The sequence below is a fragment of the Strix aluco genome, chromosome 7 (genome assembly GCF_031877795.1).
Source record: "Strix aluco isolate bStrAlu1 chromosome 7, bStrAlu1.hap1, whole genome shotgun sequence".
Taxonomy (NCBI): domain Eukaryota; kingdom Metazoa; phylum Chordata; class Aves; order Strigiformes; family Strigidae; genus Strix; species Strix aluco.
The window spans coordinates 25016192-25038455 of NC_133937.1; the positions used below are offsets into that span (position 1 = coordinate 25016192).

The window sequence follows — 22264 nt, forward strand, 5'->3', positions numbered from 1 at the left end:
ACTGTTACAACCCCCAGAGCCAGAATGGAATGACTATTGCCAAACCAAAAGAAAACAAATGTTTTAACTATAGCTATTATATGCACAAAAATTATAGGTTATGAAATCTTTATGCAAGCAGTTACTCTGAAAATTAACAGTAAAAACTATGATGAACATTGCTGCTCTCTATAAAAACCTATTTTTCCCATAGGATTTGCACAACTTTCTGATTAGATTTCCCTGTAAAAATGACATATATTATGCTAAAAGTTTCTGTAGAAAGTTGCACTTAAACACACATTATCCTCTCTTCACATGAAGTGATACCTGCTTTCAAAACTCAGTGAAAACCTCCTAATGAAATGGAGAAAACAAAAGAAGCGTGTGTAACTCCAGTGGCCAGATGGAGAGGCATGTTCAGTTCATTCTAATATGTTTGACATAGTAGAAATTAAAATAAAAATGAAAACTAAAGAAGTGGCTTGTCTTCAACAAATTTTTATTCCTAAACAGCAATGCCTTTGTCAGTCAGATGAGATGGCTTAGTTGTCCTTTCTGGCATAAAGAAACATATCACAGCATATTCAGAAAATTTGCAATCAGAATACCAACAATCAATTTTATAAGCTACTCTTCAGTGTGTGCCTGCATACATTAAGAACATATGTGAAGACTTCACTTCTAAGTGATACTTTTTTTCAGCATAGAGAAGATATCTTACATCTTCAACTTCATCCACGAAGACAATTAACTTTTCCATTATATAAGCCAAATATATCACATCCATTTTATCCGTGAAGTGGGAAGCACCTCTTGTGTAGGCTGTCAGCTGGCGGGAAAATTCAAGCACGGTTGTCAAATTGATATGCATCTGAAAATATATCAGAATTGTTAGGTGAAATAAATCAGCTAGCTTCATTCTCTTTTAAAAACTGGATATCATATCCATTTGTATAATGCTTGCTATAATTTTACATGGATTTATATGCATCAGTAGTACCACGGACATAAATTTCAGGAGCATATGAATGTATCTTCGGAATTAGGTCTTAGATTTCATTGCTGTTAACCTGAAGACACCACCACAACAGGCCAACAAATTTTGAAGATTTTTGTCTACTTTTTCTAGACTGTAACTAACTGGCCTCATAAAATATTATACCAAGCTACTAACCTTGCCTTGCCTATATCTTTAGATCATCATGACAACAACAGTATCAGTGAGGGTTCATATATACAATGGTGCATGGTGGGAGAACAAGGGATAATGGCAGTAAGTTAAAAGAAGAGAAGTTCAGACTGGTTATGAAGAAAATCTTTCCTTGCTATAAGGAAGTCTGGTATTTAAACAGGTTGCACCCAGAGGTTGTGCAGCCTCCATTCTCAGAGGTTTTAAAGACCTGAGTGGTGAAAGCCCTGAGAAACCTGGCCTAACCTCATTGCTTACAGGAGAATGGACTGGATTCTAGAGACCTTCCGATTATTTTATTATCCTACAATTGCACTGGCTCTCTTAATACAGTAATTATTCTTATTTAAGTTTGAACACATCTGAAAACAAATGTTCTGTGGTTACCTAGTTAGTACTACTGATCGGGAAAAAATGATCACGGAAACTGAAAGTTGTAAAAATGTGGCAGTTACTACTACTGCTATGTAGTAGTAGTTACTACTACTACAGGTCTGCCATCCTCTATGCTGTTCCCTCTTGTGCTCTTTTCTTCTCATTAATTTCTACCCATTTATTTTTTTATCTCATTCTCTCTTTTACTTATCCATAAGAAACCATTTAAGTACTCTTTTTTGGAAGACATCAAAAAGGCATTCCAAAGCAGCATTCATTTCTGCACTCTTTTAAATATATTATGGACAATAGCAATGAGGAAAGGCACTTCAGCTGAAAAACCTCTGATATAGGACTTCAAGAGAAATTAACATCTTTCTGGTAAAAATGCATGAGGGGAAGACAAACAAGGAACTGAAGTAAAGCAGTGATGACCCTGCCAACATTAATAATGGTCATTTAGACTCCAGGCACCCAGAGAGAAAAAATATTAACATAAAGGCAATAAATGCTGTGCATTTGTTCTTACTATAACTTCCAATACCAAACAAACACATTGTCTTTCAAGTAAAACATATTGTTAAAAATCCAGATATCCCAAAGCTGTGGCTGGACAGAGATTTCCTGTGAGCTATTCAATAAAATCAGTACTACAGAAGGGAAGCCCTTGATTTCATAACATTACCTGACTAAAAGCATGAAGAACTTGAGTTACTTCTTGTGAATAAGGACATGCAGAATAGTTTTCTTCGTCCCAACGTCCAGTTCGATTACATTTACGCCATGCCTTAGACTCTTCTGCACCATTATGAAAGGCAATGGAGTTAAATGAATACTGGAGACAGGGATGGTAAGCAGTTATGCCAGCCAAAGTTTTGGGCCATCTACAAACAACATGATAACAAAAAATTACAATATGAAACTTCTTATTTAAAGGCAACTCACGATATAGCAACAATATACAGAATATATGAGAAAAAAGGCTATTTTAAATTTTACTTCATTATGTTCTATAATGAATTACTTTGTTTCCTTGGAAAGTGTCAAAATTATACAGGTTCAAGCCTGGCTGGTCACACATTAATTCTGCATTAATTCCAGGAAGGCATTTGGTGTTAAGGAAAAAAGTATGGATGTAATTTTCTCTACATTCATCTTTGCAGACTGCACAAAGCAGATCAGTAAACTCCATAAAGCAAAAAAATCCAAAACACTATTACTAAATGCTGTAACAGGTAAATGCTCAAAATGTACCTGACAATCTTTACTTTGCATTTTGACCCAATACTAAAAAGCCCTCTCTGCCACAAAGCCCCCAAAAGCAAAAATCCCTGAATGTATCAGAAACCAATAAACAAGATTTCAGCAGAGATTATATCTCATGGAGGAGGAAGGAGCTAGGCCTCAGAACTTAACTATTTAGCTATACCTGATTTATGTAGTCTGATTCCAAAACAGTCTTTAAAAACAAACTATAAATCAAGAGCAGCCAGAATCCTTCTATTTAGCTCATGGGTCTATTATACAATACTCTTTTTCTGTATATCGGCTGCATTCTCTAAAACAGCACAACTGCGATCTACATTTTTTGGTACCAAATCCATTGTCATTTCCAGGCTAGTATGGACATAGCAGGATCAGGTAATTGGGAGAAATCAAAGAAAACCAGAAGCGTATCACCAGCAAGTCAGCATGTCTGGAAAGGATATGGTTCTTTAATTGCACTGATGTAATGACTGAACCCAATCAATCATAAAAATATTCTGTTTGCCAGTGAAGCCACACCTTGCCAATCAACCTTTGCTCAAACATACATATTAGCCCCTCTTAGTTATACAATGTAGGTCCATTTGCACATTGTTGCATAATACATTGACAGGTTTTGGGCTATGTAAGTTTTCCTCATTTACAACAAAGAAAAGATAAGAAGAAAAATGCTTTTATGTGTCATAGCTTTCAACGGAATAATTCATTTTGTGATGTGAAAACAGTTGATGCAAAATGAACCATGAACGAAGCTTCACAAAAAATCAAAATACGTACAGTAGTATATTCTCCTTTTGCCTCTGGGCTGAAATATTATTTTTAGTAAAACATTTGCATTAATGAAATTGGGCCACACTGAGTAGCAACTTACCTCAGAAGTAAAACTAAAGAGATAATTGTGAAACTAGTATTAGCACAGTTAGTGGAATCTGGCCTTCATGAATAGAAATGGTAGGGCATAACAACATTACCATTTGCATTTCAGAATGATCTTACAGAGAGCTGGAAAACAAAACTGAGCAAAATATGGCCATCATGGAGAAAAACTCTTAGTACATAATGCCAGTTCATTCTGACTCACAGTGCTTAATTCTTCCTGTAGTTGTGCAATTATAAATACCACCTAGGCTGGTCAACTGAAAGAACCACACTTCCCTAACAGTTGATGCTTTTCTTCTTTTTTTGCCCAATAAAATAACAGTTTTTCTAGCTTTGCTTTTGTGGTCAACTCTTTCTACTTATATACTTGTTATGTTGCCAAAACTTAATAGACCTTTGTAAGAAAAATTATTGGTGTGATAGCTGAATCTCTGAGGATAATCCTTTGGAACAATTTCAAGTGCTAATGCTGAATTTGAGCGTGATAAATTCTCTGTAATTTAAATTAATTCCCTCAAATGCCAAAAGAACCTATGGACTCATCATCCTTTAGATACACATTTTAAAAATAAATTTATATGGATTTCTAGAAGGATGATCAATAGGGAGAGAAATGTGCATTCCTGTTCTTTTGATTTATATAAAATAACAAAAATGCCCCTGGTGTTAGTTTGTGCGGTCTGTAGAATTTATATATATATTTATTTATGAAGAAAAGGATATCATTTTATGGCAAGAACATGAACTTCACAAAGTTGTCATCTAAAAGATTCAGTATGTGTTATCTGATAGGAACTATATATATTTTAAAAGATAAAATTAAAATACATATAAGCACATCCACTGAAAAAAACCACAATGGCAATTTTTGTGATGACAAAAAAAAATCTATAGCTGAGATTGTCAAAGATCTCTAATGGATTTTAATCCATATATATGGTTTAAATAGGTATATAAATAGATGTTTAGTAAATGTGGCATACTCACTGGAACTGAGGTTAACACATAATAAAATTGCTTCATAGTAAAGGGAAAAAAAAATTATACGAGTCCGTTTCTCCACTTCTTTCTAATTAATTATTTTTATTCAAACACAAGAAACAGTAGTAAAAGTCCTTTAAAAAAGTTTTAAAGGTAACTTAAAAATGAAGAGAGGCTTTCACATCAGAAGTATTTGCAGAAAGTTCTGGCATTTAAGAGAAGCTTCCTCTCTCATCTACTTTTTCTTTCATTAACTATTCAAGCTGAATTCTTATTATAATTCACTTGGTAACAAATTACCTTCTTGATTTCTCAATGGGAATGCCATCATACATCAGTGTTATTGTCAAGCAGGTAATTATAGTTTGTTTAAGAGCTTTATGCATAACATTGAAGTATTTTAGAGCTAACAGAAAACAATACCAAATTCCATAGAATCCTTAACTTTTTCTTCAGTTTCTGAGGACTAAAATTAAAGAAAAAAACCATCAGCATACATAGATAAAAGTAGAGATGAATCTAAAATTTAGTGAACAAATTGTGCAGACTCTAAGATTCAGATAGCAGGACAGATGTGTTTTCTAATCATGTGATACACTGGTGGAACTGTGTGTGTCTTAAGTTCACCTCAAATCATCTGTTTTACTTGCTATTTTGATTCTCTTCAGTGAAGTATTTTACTAACAGTTTTATGTTATTTGTTACCTCTCATCTCAGCTGAACAAAACCAGCAGAACTGGAACAGATTAGAAAAGTAATGAAAATGTGATCTTCTAATGCTTTAATGCAGTGTTATCATATTCTATAATTTAGGAAAGACCAAGAACAATTTTGAATCCTCTCTCATTTAGCTGCAAAGAGCCTACATCTTTTGAAATTTTCCATTATCTCACACTGAGGAATTAGAAGAAAGATTCTCTGACTTTCACAAACCACTGCTGTTCTTGAAGCACTATCTGTCATTTCCCATAAAAATCACACAGTGCTCCTCTTTCCTACTATATTACATATAAATGACAAGTAAAATAAGTGACAGCTTCCTAACTGACACTGAAGTATCATGTAAGCATGACTACGGTCCGTATCTATATTAATATATGAAACACACTCCAAAACCAGAAAATCATACCTGAAATCTCCTTTGTTGTTAATAACTCTTTCTGCAGGGCAGTAGGGTGCAGCTGTTTCAAGTACCACAATTTCTACTTGTTTAGTGCTATTTCCATAGGAATTGTTGACTAGACACTCCCAGTCTCCAGTTGCATCAATGTCAATGCTGGATAGAATAAGTTCACTATAAAAATAAAGGTTAATTATTGTATATAATTAATTATATAGAGATTGGTTTTCTGACATTAATTTATTCTCAGAGATTTTCTATAAAAATATAAAAACAGGCTTTGCTCTATGTTATTATAGGGACAGACAACATGTGAATGACTGGTATTAAGATTTTAGCAGCACCCATTTGGACTGACTCAGATTGTAACAGGCTATAACACAGACTACAAATCATCACGATAGAATATCAATTATGTATCAGTGCCCATTCTCCTTTCCCCAAATACTATAAAATGTTGGTTTTGTTGCTTAAACAAGTACTTGAAAGTCAGAAATGCATTTCAAGTTGACAACGCAAGCAATGCACAGAGAATGAGTCCCTTCAGCTGCAGTTTCAGCTCCTATGGCACTTCAACAGCAGAATCTGCTGCTCTTGTGGCAGCATGGGAAAAGTTTTCTAGAATAGCCATTGACTTTGGAAGCCATACATAATTTTCCTGATGAATGCGAAATGAGATGTGGCAAATGCTGATATTTCTTTCAGTACTTTACTACTCACAGACTTCTTTCACACAGTCTCCCACCAAATATGAAATGTAGTTATTAATATAAATAAAATATAGTTGCATTAACTCTTTATAATGAGTGTTAGACAAGTTAAACAGAGACCCTTTGTGGCTTCTCTTGCAATACAAACATTGTGCATGACTGCACCACCATGTATAATTAGAGAAGAGGGAAATAATTTCAGAAACGTTTAAAATTGTCTAGAACTTTTCTGGTTAGTATTTTCTACATATCTTAAATCCAGCGAGAAGCTTTAATTCATCTAATGGATGTAACCCAAGCCCTAATGCAGACAAAATGTTTAGTTTTTCAATTGACTTCATCAGGGATAGGATTTTATCTGATTACTGTTAACTCTATAGATCTCATAGACAAAAATAATGCTAACTACTGCATTTTAAGAAGGTAATATATTAGATCTTAAATCTGCTATTGGGCTAGAAATAAATTTTACTACAGTTTTAAAGAAAGTACAGCTTTTGAAAGTAGCTGGGAAAGGAAAAAAACATAGTAATCTGAAATATTTGCTTTACACAAATGGCTCATCTTTGAATATGCCTTGTGGTTTAGACAATTAGAAATTATGTGGGAAGGAATGGAGTACAGTCAGAAAAAGCAAGAAGGTACATTATAAAAACAGAAGCACAGAATTTTAAACTGATTTAAAATCCGTATTTAAAACAAAATCTTAAAAAAATTATGCATGTGGCCTTTGGCACTTTTTTAAAGAGCCTGACATTTTGAAAGATATACATAGAATAATTATACATAATTTTATTTTTAATTTTTTCCTCTTTTAAACTTTTCTAAAAATGTCGTTCTTTTTCAGTTTAAACCTCTGTATATTATACATGCACTTTTATTAACTTGGCTACAAGAAAGTATCAAATCTAATCTCCTTGTACATAGACTACTTCTGATACACATGAAAGCAGACCACAATCAAGGTAGGAAGTGATTAGACAGCTGCATATGGAATTTTCCCTTTGACACATGCATACAATGAAGGATGATTTTCTCAAGTACTTACTACAGGACCATTACCTTGGTCCGCAGAAAACAGGCAAACCATGGTAAATAGCCTTTGATTTGAGTTAAATTGCTTCAGAATTTTTGTGTAGTTCACCAGATATTTTTTCATTAATTTATCATTAAACAGCAACTTTTAAAATCTCACTATTCCTATTTATCATGACTTTGAGCTCCAAGTACTTTGTAACCCCCTATTTCATTTTTACAATGAGTTCTAACATGCTTTTATTGCAGAAAATACAGAAAAAGCATTACTAGCCATTCTCAGACAGAGCAGCTGAATATTTTCATGTGAAAAGAATCAACTGTTCTCTTAAGAAGTTTCCGATGAGAAAGCCCAATATCAGCAGCCTCTTAGCTAACTCTTAATTCATCTTTTTACATTCAGGTTGAAATACATAAGTGAAATTAGCCAGTTGATAACGATTTCTTAATTAAATCTTGTATTTCAAATGTCACAACAATCTCAGATCATCTTTATAGACAGCTGAGAAAGAATATATTCCTAGAGCTTATAAAAACAATTATCCATAAAAGCTCTTTTTCACTGAAACAACAGGCAGCATAAATATTCACCTGTGGCATCAAGACCCAGAGACTTCCCAAGTGAATAGAATGTATGATAGATGTACTGATCTTTTGATATATTTCCTATAAAATCTCTATAAACATTGTTAACAATAAAAATTTGATGAAACTGGGAACCATGGTGATTTTAGGTAAATACAATACTTGAGCATATTATCAGTTTCACAGGTAATCAAAATGAAGATAAATAAATACCAAAAAAAGGGTACATTTTCCGTTTATTTAAATTGCTGAAATGTGTTCCAATGCAAATTTATCTGCCGCTAAACAGATCTCCTGTCATTAGATGAAGTATCCCAGTTTCCCAGACAAATATTTACTGATACATCAGTGTTGTTTCTGGTAAAAACACAATACTTGAACGCTGGTTCAGATTCTCTAAAATGATTAGTAAATCCTCACATTTACACTTCTAATCTTCTATGGCCCCGGTGAACCAAAATAAGTCAGAATAGGTTTATGCAACATAGAAGAAGCTGTATAATGACTAGAACATGGAATTGTCTTCTGAATTGCCATCTGGCCACTGTAAATGATGCATTCATTTATATTCCTCTAGGAATATTTTGGATAGCAAGCCCAATGGTGGAACTGTTCATTTACTTACCATCTGGATATGACAAATGATAAATTGATCTTATACCCCTGGAGAATTTGGGGGACTGGATTAAAAAAAAAAAATATTATTTTAATTCTCAAAAAGAGCAGTCAACTTGATCCTTTAACATTTTCTACACTTACAATCCTTGGCAAAGGAAGGACCAAAAGGAAAGGGTGGGCCTGTATAGAATTCTAGACCTCTTCATGTAGTTTTCTAGTAGGTCAGTTACATATTTTAAGTCTTGGCACTGTTACAATAGCATGCGCAAAAGTTCCATTGTTTTTCCTACTCTTAGTAGAAAGGCATCCTTGATCTCTTGGCCATGGCAACAAGTCTCAATAAAAGGCAAAAGCTCTCCTGTGACCTGAGAACATGGCAGGACTCTCTGGTTTAGGAGTTTGACAAAAGCTCAACAGAATTAAGAGAGGACAGCACCTTTGGCCGTATAATTTCCTTGATTATCCTATGTCACAGAAGCTAATAAATGTCAGGCCACAAATGAAAAGATCTTGCCTCTACTATGCAACCTTCCTAAGGATAGAGTATGAGTCAGAAAGAGTTCCTATTCTGTCTACGATAGTAATCATATCCCACTCCTCAGGGGTGTGATAGTTGCTACTTCTGTGGAAATTTTTGACCAACCAAGACATAAAACAAAGTCAGACATTCATGAGATGGTGTCAAGACAAACTGAATAGAAAGATTGCTGCCTGATAAGAACAAAAGTATGACTAGTAAATTTTTCTTAAGTTTTCTTTTGAAATTATAGTGGCCTTCTCAGTGACCTTCAGAATATATACATGTTTCTTTTTTGTACTGGGAAACTTCATACATGGTTGGATTCCTTTTTCAAATGTGATGACTGACATATTGAAAAATTAATTAAAATGTACAGCTGATGCAATTGCATGAAAAAGTTGTTATAATATTCAATAGAAGCCTGTGACATTTGCCATTACAAAGAGAGGAACCATAATACAGGCGGAAGCGATACTCATGTAATCAAGTAACCTATGACAATAGCTTTCTATTTGAGGCATAGTTTTGCATTGCTACAGCTATGCATAACTAATTAGACAATCAGATGTAGGTCTCATTATTCAAATTACTCAACCATGTCCTGAAGTAATACCTTAGTGACATTTACTGTATGCCCCAGCAATCACTTGCATGCCAGGAAACAGAATAACAAATATAGAGGAGACTTTAACACCATATTTTGATTGATTTTCCACAAGAAACATTTTAAAGTCTGACTTCAGTTCCTGTAAGACTTGGGAAGAACCAACTACTCTTCCTGAAGAAAAATAAAAATTAATTACTCAAACACAGATAACATTTAGGTTTCCTCATATTCTTCTTCAGACAGATAAATAGTGAATGCTTTTCTGCAGTTCAGGCAAAAGGCCTGCATAACCCGCATCCAACCCATACCACCTTAAATTATTAATACTAACACAGAATTTTAAAAATGAGTGTTAGTCTCCAGAGTATACTGCTGCTTGGAATACAGCCTTTCGCAGGGGATATAAGGTTAAAACATGGAAAATAAAGAGAGAATGTGTAAATCTAGGCACTTTAACTGAACTTAAATTGTTAGTCTGATCTCTCTGACAAAATTACTTATTTACCCATGAAAGAAACAGCTTTACAAGGCTGATGGCCTTTAAAGAAAGCTTGTGTCCAGGCAACAGCAAGAGAAAAAGAAGATTAAAGTTGGTACTCATTTTATGCTAGATGACTAGCAAATATTTTCAGGTGTAATCAATCTGTCATATACATAGGAAATTCAATACACATTATTTTCCGTTTCTTCTGATTGAATATAAAAACAAAGGATAACTTATCATTTAATGCCATCTGTAGCTACCCAAGAAATGTAATGTGCTATAACATACTTTTACTATAATTTATCTATCAGTTAATTTGTTCACATCGGTATGCTAGGACCATGACAACAGTTGGATTTAACTTCAGAGACACCAATGGAAAGGACGTAAGTTTAATGATAATATATTGACAGAAAAAAACCCAATCTACTTCCAAAATGGGAGAAAAGACCGTCACAGTTAGTAAACCATCTCGTTTTATTTCCTTTGTATTGCTCAAATTACTTTGACTAAAATGGAAATGTTGAAAAATATTGTCACAGGCTAACATTATCCATTTGTTATGTAAACATTTGCCCAATATAGGTGGATGTCAAAGAACCTGTGACTTAACATTTATATGCCATCAATTTGTTTCTTAAAATTGAGAAAACAAATACTACTAATATTACAGTGACTCTACCAAATCATCTTCAGAAATGGAGTCAGGAATCTAAATAGCTCTACAACATACCACAACAGGTTTGGATTGTTGTATCATCCTTTGCTCTCTCATTGAGCTTCTCAGATAGAGGCAGACTACTAGCTACTGTGCTGCATTGAAGGGTGTGCTTAAAGATGTTTGCATTCATCTTCATACTCCCACAGTCCTAGAGTCAATACATGTTGGTCTACCTAGCTGAGAACATGAAGTGGGGAGCTCTAGAGCACTCAAAGCTTTCTCTTGCTGGAGAAACCTTCAGACAGCTGGCAGGTCTGTCATGGCACAGTGCTATAAAGCTATCTGAAGAGAGTACACCTGGGCTGGATCTTATTTAAAGTACTTCATGAATCAGCTGTCTATCATCAAGCTGCTTTGTCAGTTGGTGAAAGGTTTAGGGATGCTCAAATGTGTCTGCTGTTATTAATTTTGTTCTACCGGCAAACTGCTTGACTGCAGGATGTATATGACTGCAGTCTTCTGGGGAAATGGTGCTACACCTGCTGTATGCCTTTCATCTGCCCTTAAGTAGTCTGTAGGCTGCAATGTTATATCCAGAAGAAGTTTATTTCATTAGCATAACTCTTGTAATCTGTACACTATCAGAGGTTCTTAGACAAAAATAACACTATGACAATTGTTCCAATAGCCAAAAATGCATAAAAAGCTTTTAAAGTAAAATATTTCCCAGACGATTCAGAAGTGTTAACCTACTTATGGCAATTCTTTATTATCTGATTATGTGCCATTGGGACCAGCAGAAAAAAAACCCAACAAAACCCTACACAAAAAACCCAAAGAACACACAAATCTCCCCCCAAAACTACACTATTTGTATAATTTCAAATTATTTGTCAAATGAACACTAATTTGACAGGATCTCCCACTCTCCCTAGTCAGTGGTGATGGTACAAATACAGCAATTAACTATTTAATGAATACTTTATGGGATAGAGTAATTGTATGTTAGGGCTAGAATACTGACCTGTTTTATTTGCTGACCTGCAAGAAATTTGGGAAGATCTAAAAAGGAGGTAAAACATAGCAGATTCTAAGTAAGAACTTCAGGAACTATCTCTATTCTTTCTCCAGTATATAGTGTATCTTCAACAGTGTAAACTTTATTTTGTGATGGCCAGAAGTCATCCAATCAAAATACCATAAACAATTAAAAATAGGGTTCATTTATCCTGAAGGAAGAAACAAGGGGAGGGGCTGGGACCTATTTTTATGGAATTCCAGTGCAATGGAGTAAAGAAGCTTTCTTTATGTCCACACGTTCCCTATGTTGAATAGATTTAAGTACATGAAAAGTAAAAAGTAGTTCAGTTATTTGTTTTAATATTTCTAACATGTTTTGCTTTAAAGAAATGGTTTGCTTCACCAGTATCTGGGGTGACTGACCTATTAGAAGGAGTACATCAGTCTGGACATAAGTCAGAATTGCTCTGATAATTACAGCTGATGCACAGGGTTACAAACTACTGCCTGGACTGAGAGAAAATGTATAATTATACCTTACATTGGTGTTGACAGGAAAAGTAATTTAAAAAAAGTCAGTCCTGAGATGTTCACTCCAAACTGCTGCTGCAGTGCAGCATCTCCTCAGCTGTATAGCAGCACATGTTTGAAGGAACACGTTAAAATCATTCTAGCTCTAAAAAGTCGAAGCAAAACTCTATTGATTCCCCTCTGTGGGGAGGAGAAAGTGCAAAATTTTGTTCTTAATACTGAGCTTAACATTTAATTTCAGTGGTGTGGCTGGATGGACCTATACATAGCTGCAGGGAATAAGCAGAGATGGAAGTGAGAGGTCTAAATTTTGTGCAAGGCATCTTCTTAATGTGGTCTCAACATCAAAAAAAGGATACTCTTAAAGTTCTTTGGGAAGGACTCCATCAAATTTTTTTTACAGCTCTGACTTACTATTTTTCTAGGGGTCTTTTATTCTATCAGTCAAAAATACTTATGTATATTTTCTGTGAAAATATCTATTTCTCAATCTTGTTTCAATAAGCAGTTACACAAATTAAGCCTACGTTTTTTATGGCACAGCACAATTCTTGCATAATAGTCTATTCCTTTAATGGTAGAGAGTATTGTCATTGCTGCTTTTGCTTTTCATAGTATTAGTATATTTTTCCACAGGTTATATTTTAAATTATTCCCCGAACTGATTAGTAGTAAAACTGTCATTGAGTTTTATTCAGATAATTGGAAGACTTTTAGAGAAAAGGCCTAAATTTAATCTTCCAAATTAATTCACATGATTATCTTAAACTTAGATAATGACACCCTTAGCCTGTGCATTTCATAATATTCTGCAATAATTTTAAATATTATCTTCCTGTCTGATATTTGAGAACGTTTCTGGTAAAGATGCATCTGTCACTACTCCTTTGCTGCCTACAGTGCTTGAAGTAAGCTGTAGACACTGACTACAGGGTTTAAAGTAATCTCAAAACAATACAGAAACTTTGACTTACAATTTAAATGGTTATTTTGCTTCATTTCTTTCCTAATTGCTCGACAACTAAGGGTCAAACAGAGTCAATTAGGTGAACCAACAAAATACCAGCACTGAACAATTTCTGCTTTCCCTTCGCTTCTCAGCATGACCCTCATCTGCTTGTGTCCAATTGCTCATGACAGGAGAACAAAAAGAGATTATAAAATATCTGCATTTCTGAATCAGAATCTTTGGATTTGTTCTAACATATATTTTTGTTAATCTTTTGCAGAGTGAATCTCCAATATTTTGCCATGACTTGGCACATATCTGAACTTCCAATTGTGTATGCAACCTAGCAACACACTCATCAGTGATACACCATTTTCAGACTGTTCTTAACCTAATATCAGTGCAAACTGCTACCGCTTGCTTCATATCTTTTCCAGATGTATTCCTGACACAAACTGTTAAGAGAGTTCAGGGATCATTTGGATCCCTTCCACAAAAAAAAAAGAATAGAATTTCTGCCTTTCTCCTAGTTCTGGAAGTGTTTTGTTCTTTCTTATACAGAATGTCTGTCTGGATCTCAAACTTGTCATGATACCACCTGCCTACTCCTGGAATCGATTTTCTTTCAATAATCTTAAACAATCCTTATTCTTTTAGTGAAGTTGTCTCAGCCAAATTCTAAATTCTTTACTAATAGATGCACTGATCATTTCAAACACATAAAAATTATTAATTGGACTCAAAACCCCCTTTAGATTACAGAAATTATGATTAAAATTTTTAATCCACATTTCATTCCTTTTTCTTATTTTCTTAGTTTCTTCACTATTAACAGTACAAGTGGATCATGATTCATTGCTATCAGACATTTCTTTTGCAGATGGAAGTTTTGGAAATTTTAACATAATCATATGCCCCTAAAAGCAGCTTTCAGAAATTAATATATATATTTTATGTGTAAATCTTAAAACCAGTTTTCTTACTATTGACCTTATCCTTGTTACACCTAAAGGATTAGCTGTAGTTCCATATTCTCTTACCTCAAACATTACTACTTCTTTCATTATTTACTTTGATGATCCCATACTGGCATTGACTGCTGTCAAAATGTAAGGAAGCACTAGATGTTTTAAAAAAACCCCCCAGATTCTTAATCTTACCTTTTTTTTTTTTTTTTTTAAATAAAAAAACCCCAAGCCTGTATTTAGCAGGCATATTTGGAAGACTGAAATACTTAAGACAGAATTTAGAGAAAAACTATTTGTGCAGGATCACAGTTGAGACCTAATAGTCTGTATTTCCAGTTGCAAATCTATCTACATAACTTAACAAAAATTGCATGTGAAAACCACTTCTGATACTAGCACCTGCTATCCTAAGTTTAGTTGAGAGCATGTTAGTGTCTCCAGTTGTAGCACTCCCTTTTATGGCTTCTTAACTTTCTGCACATTTTAATGTTTTCAGAAGGAGCACTTGTGAACTGTAATGGTCCCAGAGCAGCCATTACAGCTGTCAGAAGCATAAGCACCGTTAAACACTCTACACAAGTATTTGCAGAATAGAACTAAAAAGACTTTAAAATTGTTATTATAGTCTGTGGTAAATAAGAAACTTCCTGAAGATTAAAATCTCTCTACTACTGTGAAGTTGCTTCGTTCATAAAATGAAAGTATTTTCCTTTTTTAGTTTAATATTCTAATAGCTGTCCTGCTAGCCTCTCCCAACACTGAAAGGGAACAGTGGGGAAGCTGGGAAAGGTGCTGTGCTGCACAGAATCATACATAATCTGCCTTCTATGTCACTTCAGGGATATGGATTGCTTCATTGCCACTTATTGTGATCAAACTGATAATCAAATATTCCAGGCTTCTGAAATTAGGCTGTCTTCACGGAAACACAAGTAACAATTTCAGCTAGATCCATTCACAGATGATAGGAAATTAGTTCCACATCACATTTACATTTTCATGTATGACTATGACATTTATACACAGGCATAATGACAGAAAATTCAACATAGGCAAAATCAAATATTATTATCATTGGCAAGAAATGATAAACGCGAGCTAGCAGCAGAATTGAAAACACCTTCTTGAGATCTCCTATAAGGGAATACTCTTTGCCAAGAAAAATGTCACAGGCCGGAATACAGTTCAAAACTAGTTTAATTATTGTAACAAAAACATTTATTTTAGTTTATTCTGCTTTATCATAAGAGACAAAAAAATACACATTTGGATATTTTATCCTTCTACTGTGCCAGTTAATAAAACAGAAGGGTTTAGTATGATATTTGTGTTGTAAATCCACGTCCAGAAATATCTGGAACTACCCAATAAAATAACCATCTAAAAATGTTTGAATAAGCAGCTTTTGGAACAGGAATACACCTCTTTGTTCAAAGCTAGCTTCAGAAATCTTTAAATTGCTAAGCAGCACAAGTCAAAGCCTGTCCTTTAGTTCAGTCACAGAAAGCCACAGACAGTGCATATTTGCTGCAAAGAGTAGGTACAGGAAGGCAAAATATGACAACGTAAGAACAGATTTTAAATCACCTTTATTTTTACTCCAAACCCTATACTTAAGATAACCTCAAGGAGGCATAGTCTTTCTGATGTTTCACAGTGCCTCGTACAACTGTGATTTAGCCTTCAGAACTATCACAGATTAGTGTGTAATAGCCAATTAATACATACTGTTGTAATATCTAATGAGCATGTTGTTACATATTGTTTTAACATGTAATAATAATTATATAAATAGAGTTATAGTATACATGGTCATGATGACGGGATTAAAATTAAGACATGCTGAAGAGTTTTTACAATGATAACTAGGCCAATGTTTTCTCATTTGCAACATGAAGAGACAATGCATCTCAATAACTTATATTTTAAAAAAAATTTACTTCAAAATAGTATGGTTTTTAAAAAACACTTTCAAAAGTATAGGTCCCTCATACCTTTAATAAGTTAATTTTGGTCAGCCCCTTCATCAAAGCAGAAGCATGTCTGCTTGAATACTAGCATTTTGGACTGGATAAGGACCATGCAGTACAGTAAATGCAGTGTTGATGCCCTATTATATTGTGAAGTGAAACATATAGCTCAAATAAATGAGCAATTAAAATGTTGGATGCTTTTAAATAGCTGTTTAAAGATTTTGAGTTTAATTCAAAAAATATTTTGTCTGATTTTGACAGTCTGTATCGCATAACTTGGACAAGTCAAAGTATTTTTCCAGCCTATAATAGCAAATATAATCACGTATTTAGAGAATATTCTTTCTGAATACCTGGTCCCAGTGCATACTGCAACATGAGGATCAAGGTCACCTATTTAATGGCACAGTAAATGAGGTAGGTAGCAGATCAACCATCCTTATTAAAATATTGCTATGGCAGACAATGATTTTTATTTTATAGTCTCGCAAAAATTAAGCAATATAAGGTAAAATTCAGTCAAGCTACTTCTAAACTAGCTTTTTAAAAAGGACAGGTACTTTGAAAATGTTAACATTTTTAGACAATTTATTTCAGTTTATTACTACGCTCTACAAATTGCTTATATAGTGCAAAATATAATTCAGTTGAAAAATGTAATGAGGTAGTTAACTGCATGTCTCTTAATTCTGATATCATGGAAATAAGAAGAACATGCTTTAATTTAAGTGACTTGGCAGTTATATAATAGCTCATGCACTTGGCATTACCATACTAATTGGTCTAATAGCCTTTTTCATTATCCACTATAGCCATACACATTGGTATCAGAAGAAAGCCAGTAGCTGTGAGAATAGGTCAGATCTACGCCTCTAGATCTACAGGACTCCAAAAGGGGTCAAATAATCATTGAGTAGATGAAATTAAAATCAATAAAGCCAAAAGACCCCAGTGGAGAGGAATTAATTTGACTCCATAACTTTCATTTGATAGTTCAAGAAGCATTTCAGGTCAATTACATTAATAGAAACTGGTTGAGTGAAAAGATGTTAATGATGATCCAGATGTAATTAGCATAGCTATTTTCACTCCATCTTCTACAAAGAGAAAGGCAGAACATAGACACAGAATCAGCCTCTTTTTGATCAATGATGGAAATTGGCAGAGGACAAAAGGATACATGCAACAGCTTAGCAGCTTTTAGTGACAAGCCAATACTCTATGATGAAAACCAAAAATAAACACAGAAATTTATAATAATTTATTAAATAAGATTTAAAATGGAAAACTGAAGCAAAACTGGAATGATATGGTCACTGCCAAATACTAGTTGTTACTTCTTTTATAGAAGTAACTTCGTTCCTCTTGCCTTTTCCACATCAGTCTCTCTCAAGCACACAGAGGCACACAGATTATAAAAGCATAGGAAGTTGAGAAATATTTTAATAAGAAATGAATATGGGATTACCTAACTAAAGAATATAGGATCCGGTATATCAGAACCTACAAAAATTAATTCAAGCCTTTTAAACTGATAGTTCTTCACAGGTAGATCACAATACAAACTTACAGATGGTGTCAGGAATTAGTAGTTTGGTTGTAAGTCACTCTCATATGCTACTGAAGCTATTCTAGGTTTAGTTTCTTCTCATGGTTTACTGCATAAGAAACTGGTTTTTATGTTTCAAACCCATAGTTGCTCAAATCTGGATACTCAGACACAAGAAATATGATTTGGAACCAAGGCCATTCATAGACATGAAAAATCTTTACCTGTGTGTGTTCGGATTCAAGCATGCAATTGAATTGTTTCAAACAAAGTAACTCCTGATGCATGTCTTAATGAGGCTTATTGCAAGTGTTGAATCTGTTTACCTTGCCTGCAAATCTGACTATTACAAGCGGTATACATTACCGTGTAATTAAGCAGCAGTCATGAATGATGCTGTCCTCCACAAATATGCCACTCTCTTCATCTGTTTCAATCAGGCGACCAGCATGGTACCAATGTACTTGGGTGGTACTGTCAATGTATGTTGCAGTACACTGAAATGGCAAGCGGTCTCCATGAAAAACCACTTGTCTTTGTGATGGGATCAGCTCAAAAAGAGGAAGTTCCAGAGGCCCAGCTGCAGGGAAAACAAAACAAAACCAAAAAAAAAAAAGGAAAAAGAAAGGTCACAATTAATTCCTCTCTCATGAATATTGTAAAGTGAACTAACTGTACACAATTCTAGCTTCCTAGATCTTCACATTTAAAGCACTGATACAGAAGACATGCACACAAACTATCCACTTAAGTCTGATCATGTGGTCAGTTTTAGAGATCACATTTCTTTCATTGGTGCGAGCACAGGTAACTACAGGATTACTAGAATATCTACAGAAAATGGATTTCACAGAATAGTTCACAGAATGTTTGAAGTTGGAAGGGATCTTTTGAGATGCTCCAGACCAGCCTCCTTCTCAGTGCAGGATGCTTTACTACAGAGGTATACAAAAAAAAAAAATAAAAATCAGTCTTCCAATAATAAGGCTAGTAACAAAAGTTAAACTTTCCCCTGAAGTTCAACTGTCCCTATGATTTTTCATTTCCCTGTTCTTTCTGCCTCTTCCACAAGTCATCTTTACTCTCTAGATGTCCACTCAACATAATTATTTTACATTAATTTACATTTCACATAATTTAATAATTATTTACATTTTACCATCCTTTTAAAATGAATTTTCTCTCTCCTGTCTTTTCCCAAGAAATACCCCAATAACAGGAATATTGGATATTCTAAGCAGAATATTACAAAAAACAGCTGCTATAATCACACACCCAAATGCCTAAACACGATTAAAAAATACACAGCACTGTAAATTTGGAAGGCATATGCATTTCTGGCACTGTTGAAAGTCTGCTAATTTCATACAGTTGACAGTGATTGAAGGCTATATCCTTCAATCCTACAGTCTCTATAGAGACTGAGTCTCTAGACAGTATTTGTTTTTTTCCATTTTTATTTCTATATCCCCAAACTACCTTAACACAACTTCTGTAAAATATTTTCTATACATTACGAGATTAATGCTATTTCTTTAAATCAGTAGCAGAACATTGAAAAGGAGCATTTTAGGAAAAGTAATTGAAAGAGAGACTCTGCATCTAAATAAAGAAGATAATCTTCTATGGGATAGTAAGGAATAAAGGAAAACCTTATTTATTATTTCTGATACAGTCTTCTTAGACAGGAGAAGAAAACTACTACCTCTGATACTTCGTTGTCATTGCACAAAATTCTAATGGTAATGAAAATACTAGAGACTCACAGATGTGATTGATGAACACACTACCATGAACATCCTGTACAACAGTTTCTAAAATACAACCTTTTCACCTCAGCCTACAATGCCCAAACAATTGACTTTATAACTTCACTACTTCAATCTCATCTTAGACAAAATGCCTAGTCTTGCATTTTGGAAATCCTCTATCTTGATGAGAAAAGAGAACTTTTAAGCTAGATCATCTGCCTTATTTTTCTTCTGTTTTCATTTGAAGGCCTCTCATCATTATTATCTATCCAGCTTACAGGATTGTCAGTTGAAAGGTCACCCTTCCACATTTGCACCACTAGTAACTATCTATCTCAAACATCTATTTTTCTGACAAGTACTTTAACATTTTTATTCCCATTTCACTGCTCACCATTTTATCTTCCTTAAACTTTCTCCTTAAAATCCTCCATTGCCCATAATAAATACAGATGAATTTAACCATGCCTAACCAGATTGCAAGCCATAATCACTGGTTCTACAATTGCTAAAATTTGTGGACAACCAATAGTGTTTGGTCCTCTCCTTTGAAACACTTAAATTGTGAGAAGCTGCACTTATAAATCTAGTTTGAAGCCCTCAATACTATTGGGGAATTTACATGTTAAATATTATGTTCATCACCTGCTTTGAATAAACTGTGAGAGGGATCACTTCTACTTTTTTACAGAGTAAGAATGCTGGCCAGCACAATATGCAGGATTTGTACATGAGTGAATATGTGATCTTGCTGTCTGGGAGAAGCACACAGAGGATTAAGAAGCTAGGTACTATCTACTGAAATGTTGTAAGTCTGCTGCAACTATAAAGGGCAGGCTTCAGAAATCCCTCCTTACTTGGGTATACTGGGATATACGTCCTGTATACATCTTCTGATTGAGCCTATTATTTGTGGACGCAGATGTGTCACTAAAAATTCATTGAAACATATCTAGTATTTTTATATGATCTTTGACTTCTAACTAAAAGAAGAGAAAGTAAATCAGATTAATACCTCATTCACAATAGCTGCAGGCTTGGTCTCAGTCATTTACATTAGTTTTTACTAGAAGATGGAGAGAACCTTCCTCTGCAAAAGGCTGCAATCTTTGTGTTGCATTACGAAGTCAATTATGAAATATAAGGAAACATTATGGTATGGAAATTTAGCCATAAATTAATGGTTATTATGAAAATGGAGTCCAGAAAAATTAAACATACTGTCACAAGTACAACAGCAATATACACCACTCACAGGAAAGAAAATATTTCTCATGAATACAGTAATTTTTAACTGAGAATATTGTATCTTGTCAAACATTTTTGGTCATGCAGTGAGTGACACATTGTGTCATCAGGCTATGAAATAGTAAGAGTGCGAATTATAGTATCAATATTTCCTAAATCAAGCTAAATAACTTGCCTGGCATATGGATGCAGTGTAACACTATCACTTTGAATTTATCTCTGCCTTTTTAGCTGGTCTCTAAGGCTCTCCCATTATCACTTCTGTGGCTCAGTCTTGGGAACCACCAAACCCAGAAACAGAGTGGGAATGAAGTGCTCTGTACAGATTTTGTCAATTAATGATCAGAAGTAAATGAAACCTTTTTTTACTGCAGCATATCAATAAAGGAGATGATCCTTTGGTTAACATCAGTCATATCAACGTACTTAGCTTCTTTTTCATTGCAAATCCTTCTAAGTGCCAACAAAGATGCAAAGTGAATCAAACGTATCTTTGGTTTACCACTGGGCTAGGATATCCTTCCAATCAACTGAACCCTTTGAGAATTTACCTATTTGGGTTGGCAAAATTGACAACTAATGCTGCAAACTCATTTTCAAAGTGAAACTGGTAAGATTTCTATGGATTATAACATTTGCAGTCCACGGAAGGTACACTTAAGTACTTCTGCAAAACATCTGCTTTTAATCTCAGTGATGTCTACAGAAAAATGATTACCAGAGCTAATCTTCAGTTGTTTTCTAAGGATAATCATGATTTAAATGACTGAGGCTGATTCTTCAACTATTACTCATGCAAAAGTTCCAGTTGATTTCAGTGACACAGCTCACAGACATAAGGATTAATTGCATCAATCAGAGTTTCAGGATTAGGGCCAATATCCTTTATCCTGAATGGCTATAAAATGATTGTATAGTTCCATCAGCATCAGATGGAAATACTTATTTTAAATCCATAATCCAACATTCCTTCAAATTCAGAATAAAAATGAAAGTATTTACTAACGCTGTACACACGTTTTCAAGCTTGACTTTGCAAATAAGGTAAGAAGTAAGAAATTCTGAAAGTATTTGGAATTATTTTGGCATCAACTTGACAGCACTTGAGATATAACAGCTCTGGAATGCATATCCCTACACAACAGAAATTTTCTCTTTGATTATGTGATTTCTAAAGACCAAATAAATATATATCATCTCTGATGCTCATATATATACATGTGTGTGTATGGCAGATACATCAGTCTTATAAGATTAAGAGTA

At 34.2% G+C, this 22264-nt stretch overlaps 1 protein-coding gene across 3 annotated transcripts in view; it reads right to left on the reverse strand.

The window, feature by feature from the left end:
* ADGRA1 (adhesion G protein-coupled receptor A1) overlaps nt 1-22264 on the reverse strand; it is a 286657-nt gene that overhangs the window by 137083 nt on the left and 127310 nt on the right. For 2 of the 3 annotated variants that reach the window (XM_074831006.1, XM_074831008.1), the window contains 4 exons: nt 18369-18582; nt 5802-5966; nt 2232-2430; nt 704-853 (listed from right to left, as the gene is read on the reverse strand). In XM_074831006.1, the coding sequence (XP_074687107.1) occupies nt 704-853; nt 2232-2430; nt 5802-5966; nt 18369-18582 (728 nt within the window). The remainder of the gene's footprint in view (nt 1-703; nt 854-2231; nt 2431-5801; nt 5967-18368; nt 18583-22264) is intronic. The other variant, XM_074831007.1, reaches the window with a different exon arrangement.